General features: G+C 43.3%; 1 protein-coding gene across 1 annotated transcript in view; it reads right to left on the bottom strand.

Moving 5' to 3' along the window:
- The window catches only part of LOC133665453 (uncharacterized protein CXorf38 homolog), a 12807-nt gene that overhangs the window by 7726 nt on the left and 81 nt on the right, over positions 1–5000 (bottom strand). Inside the window, exons 1-2 of the mRNA XM_062070752.1 lie at positions 4862–5000; positions 42–176 (exon numbers count right to left, since the gene is read on the bottom strand). The exon at positions 4862–5000 is cut by the window's right edge and continues 81 nt beyond it. Of these exons, the coding sequence (XP_061926736.1) occupies positions 42–176; positions 4862–5000 (274 nt within the window). The remainder of the gene's footprint in view (positions 1–41; positions 177–4861) is intronic.

Raw genomic sequence — 5000 nt, 5'->3', positions numbered from 1 at the left:
TCGCAACTTATTGAAATAAATGCAAGGTACTGGAAACCGACCTTGGCCAGCTCCCAGTAGTCTGTCCTCCATGCGGAAGGGTTACAGTTCCCCCATTTGAGCTTGGGATCACGTTGTCTGTGATTATTCAGGATCTCAGACTTCCACTCTAAACACGGCTGGCATGCTTTAGAGGACTGCACACAATTATTACACACAGTCGCGATCAAAAGTGTACATACACGCAGGGCCGGCCCGTGGCATAGGCCGTGTAGGCAAATGTCAAGGGCGCCGTCCATCAGGGGGCGCCACGCCAGTGCCACAAATGTTGGAGGAAAAAAAAAAAAAGTTGGTACTTTTATTTCTAAATGCAAAAAATAATCCCACGTTAATTAAAATGCAAAGTAAAGCCTATTTAATAGAAATATTATTTGTTACAACATTACGCCCCCGCACGGTGCGCCCCCTCCCTTCCCGTATCATGACTCTTTTTGGACGTCACCACAAATGTCAAAACGGCCAAAACTGTCAGGTGCCCAGGGAAGAAAAAATAGAAAAGAAGAGGAGGAGAAACGAGAAAAAGACAGAGGTAGCAGGGAGGTAACGTTAGCCTACATGAAATGATTTGTCTGTTACAGAATGTGATAGTAACCTGGATCTTTAGCATTAAGCTAATGTTACATGATTCGGCAATTGCTAATCAATAAATAGCTAGTTCTGTTTTAACGTCGGGTTAATATTGTGGAGGGGGCTAAATTGTTATGGAAAATAATAATGTAACGTTAGGTAATTACAGTACTCCCACCTTACATTCCTCAGGGACATTTGTATTAGATCTTTTAAGCAGGTGTTTTTTGTTTACATTGTTATTGCCTTCTGGTTAGCTAATGTTTGCCCTGCAGGTAATAGTCACTTTTCCACCCCTTTATATATTAGGTATAGAGTTGTAAGCCTAGTTGTTAAAGTGCACATCATTAATGTTAATTAAGCAATATCACATGAGAGGGAATGCTGTTTTTTAATTTGAGCACTGCTGTGATTCGGTTAAAGATAATCATAACAACATTATCATATAATATGTTAATTTGCCTTCTTTAAGTAAAAAAAAGGTCAAAGACAAAGCTATTCGGTTTCTTGTGAGTATATACACTTCACTGCCGATGTGGGGGGGCGCCACCTAAAATCTTGCCTAGGGCGCTAGATTGGTTAGGGCCAGGCCAGCATACACGTGTAAAGAACATAATGTCATGGCTGTCTTGAGTTTCCAATCATTTCTACAAGTCTTATCTTTTTGTGATAGAGTGATTGGAGCACATACTTGTTGGTCACAAAAAAACATTCATGAAATTTGCTTCTTTTATGAATGTATTATGGGTCTACTGAAAATCTGCTGGGTCAAAAGTATACATACAGCAATGTTAATATTTGCTCACATGTCCCTTGGCAAGTTTCACTGCAATAAGGCGCTTTTGGTAGCCATCCACAAGCTTCTGCTTGAATTTTTGACCACTCCTCTTGACAAAATTGGTGCAGTTCAGCTAAATGTGTTGGTTTTTCTGACATGGACTTGTTTCTTCAGCATTGTCCACATGTTTAAGTCAGGACTTTGGTGGGAAGGCCGTTCTAAAACCTTCATTCTAGCTTGATTTAGCCATTCCTTTACCACTTTTGACGTGTGTTTGGGGTCATTGTCCTGTTGGAACACCCAACTGCGCCCAAGACCCAACCTCCGGGCTGATGATTTTAGGTTGTCCTGAAGAATTTGGAGGTAATCCTCCTTTTTCATTGTCCCATTTACTCTCTGTAAAGCACCAGTTCCATTGGCAGCAAAACAGGCCCAGAGCATAATACTACCACCACCATGCTTGATGGTAGGGATGGTGTTCCTGAGATTAAAGGCCTCACCTTTTCTCCTCCAAACATATTGCTGGGTATTGTGGCCAAACAGCTCCATTTTTGTTTCATCTGACCACAGAACTTGCCAACCTTGAGACTTTCAAATTCGGGAGATTGGGGGGTGGGGTGGGGGTCAGGTAGGCAGGGTTGGGGGGCGGGGTTTGGAGGTAGCGGGGGTGTATATTGTAGCCCGGAAGAGTTAGGGATGCAAGGGATTCTGGGTATTTGTTCTGTTGTGTTTATGTTGTGTTCCGAAATGTGTTTGTCATTCTTGTTTGGTGTGGGTTCACAGTGTGGCGCATATTTGTAACAGTGTTAAACTTGTTTATATGGACACCATCAGTGTGACCTGTATGGCTGTTGACCAGGTATGCCTTGCAGTCACTGTCGTGTGTATGCTGAAGCCGCATACAACATGTGACTGGGCCGGCCCGCTGTTTGTATGGTGAAAAAGCGGACGCGTTGACAGATTGTAGAGGACGCTAAAGGCAGTGCCATCACGGCACGCCCCTAATATTGTTGTCCGGGTGAAAATCGGGAGAAACGTTGCCCCGGGAGATTTTCGGGAGGGGCACTGAAATTCGGGAGTCTCTTGGAAAAATCGGGAGGGTTGGCAAGTATGCTGACCACGGAACTTTCCTCCAGAAGGTCTTATCTTTGTCCATGTGATGTCAGATGAAGCAAAAATGTAGCTGTTTGGCCACAATACCCAGCAATATGTTTGGAGGAGAAAAGGTGAGGCCTTTAATCCCAGGAACACCATCCCTACCGTCAAGCATGGTGGTGGTAGTATTATGCTCTGGGCCTGTTTTGCTGCCAATGGAACTGGTGCTTTACAGAGAGTAAATGGGACAATGAAAAAGGAGGATTACCTCCAAATTCTTCAGGACAAGCTAAAATCATCAGCCCGGAGGTTGGGTCTTGGGCGCAGTTGGGTGTTCCAACAGGACAATGACCCCAAACACACCTCAAAAGTGGTAAAGGAATGGCTAAATCAGGCTAGAATGAAGGTTTTAGAATGGCCTTCCCAAAGTCCTGATGTAGACGTGTGGACAATGCTGAAGAAACAAGTCAGCGTCAGAAAACCAACATATTTAACTGAACTGCACCAATTTTGGTGGTCAAAAACTCAAGCAGAAGCTTGTGGATGGCTACCAAAAGTGCCTTATTGCAGTGAAACTTGCCAAGGGACATGTAAGCAAATGTTAACATTTTGCATTTTCAGTAGACCCATAATAAATTCACAAAAGAAGCAAACTTCATGAATGTTTTTTGTGACCAACAAGTATGTGCTCCAATCACTCTATCACAAAAAAAATAAGAGTTGTAGAAATGATTGGAAACTCAAGACAGCCATGACATTATGTTCTTTACAAGTGTATGTCAACTTTAGACCACGACTGTATGTTTGCCAGGGCCTTAAAGGCCTACTGAAAGCCACTACTACCGACCACGCAGTCTGATAGTTTATATATCAATGATGAAATCTTAACATTATTACACATGCCAATACGGCCGGGTTAACTTATAAAGTGACATTTTAAATTTGCCGCTAAACTTCCGGTTCGAAACGCCTTTGAGGATGACGTATGCGCGTGACGTAGCCCGGCGAACACGGGTATGCCTTCCACATTGAAGCCAATACGAAAAAGCTCTGTTTTCATTTCATAATTCCACAGTATTCTGGACATCTGTGTTCGTGAATCTGTTGCAATCATGTTCATTGCATTATGGAGAAGGAAGCCGAGCAAGCAAAGAAGAAAGTTGTCGGTGCGAAATGGACGTATTTTTCGAACGTAGTCAGCAACAACAGTACACAGCCGGCGCTTCTTTGTTTACATTCCCGAAAGATGCAGTCAAGATGGAAGAACTCGGATAACAGAGACTCTAACCAGGAGGACTTTTGATTTGGATACACAGACGCCTGTAGAGAACTGGGACAACACAGACTCTTACCAGGATTACTTTGATTTGGATGACAAAGACGCAGACGTGCTACTGGGGACGGCGTGGCGCGGTTGGGAAAGTGGCCGTGCCAGCAATCTGAGGGTTCCTGGTTCAATTCCCACCTTCTACCAACCGAGTCACGTCCGTTGTGTCCTTGAGCAAGACACTTCACCCTTGCTCCTGATGGGTCGTGGTTAGGGCCTTGCATGGCAGCTCCCGCCATCAGTGTGTGAATGTGTGTGTGAATGGGTGAATGTGGAAATAGTGTCAAAGCGCTTTGAGTACCTTGAAGGTAGAAAAGCGCTATATAAGTATAACCCATTTACCATTTACCATTTACTGTGAGTATGCAGCTTTGGCTTCTAAACATTTGATCGCTTGACCGTATGTGCGCAACTTTTTTTTGCGTATGTACGTAACTTTTTTTTTAAATATATAAGCTTTATGAACCTTGGGTTAGGTGAACGGTCTTTTGGGCTGAGTGATTGTGTGTGTTGATCAGGTGTTTGAATTGTATTGGCGTGTTCTATGGAGCTAGGAGCTAGCAGAGGAGCTAGGAGCTAGCATAACAAACACGCAGGTGTTTTTATGCAGGATTAATTTGTGGCATGTTAAATATAAGCCTGGTTGTGTTGTGGCTAATAGAGTATATATATGTCTTGTGTTTATTTACTGTTGTAGTCATTCCCAGCTGAATATCAGGTCACCCTCGGCTCTCACAGCATCTTCCCTATCTGAATAGCTTCAACTCCCCACTAGTCCTTCACTTGCACTTTACTCATCCACAAATCTTTCATCCTCGCTCAAATTAATGGGGAAACGCTACTTCCGGTAGGGGCAAGCCTTTTTTTTTTAATCAGATACCAAAAGTTGCAATCTTTATCGTCGTTGTTCTATACTAAATCCTTTCAGCAAAAATATGGCAATATCGCGAAATGACCAAGTATGACACACAGAATAGATCTGCTATCCCCGTTTAAATAAAAAAAATTCATTTCAGTAGGCCTTTAAAACACAAAACCACAAAATGTCGCCAAACCTGAACATGATTGGGAGGACATGACTTCTCACAGCGTTCCCGAAGACGAGGATTCCCACGCAGCAAATCATGGTGAAAGTCTCGCATCTGCTCCTCCACGAACGGACGCAGATCTTCCACCACGAAGGACAAACACAGT

The sequence above is a fragment of the Entelurus aequoreus genome, linkage group LG14, assembly GCF_033978785.1.
Source record: "Entelurus aequoreus isolate RoL-2023_Sb linkage group LG14, RoL_Eaeq_v1.1, whole genome shotgun sequence".
Classification (NCBI taxonomy): Eukaryota; Metazoa; Chordata; class Actinopteri; order Syngnathiformes; family Syngnathidae; genus Entelurus; species Entelurus aequoreus.
The sequence above is the reverse complement of the archived record's forward strand: the minus strand, read 5'-3'. Positions and strand labels throughout refer to the sequence as shown.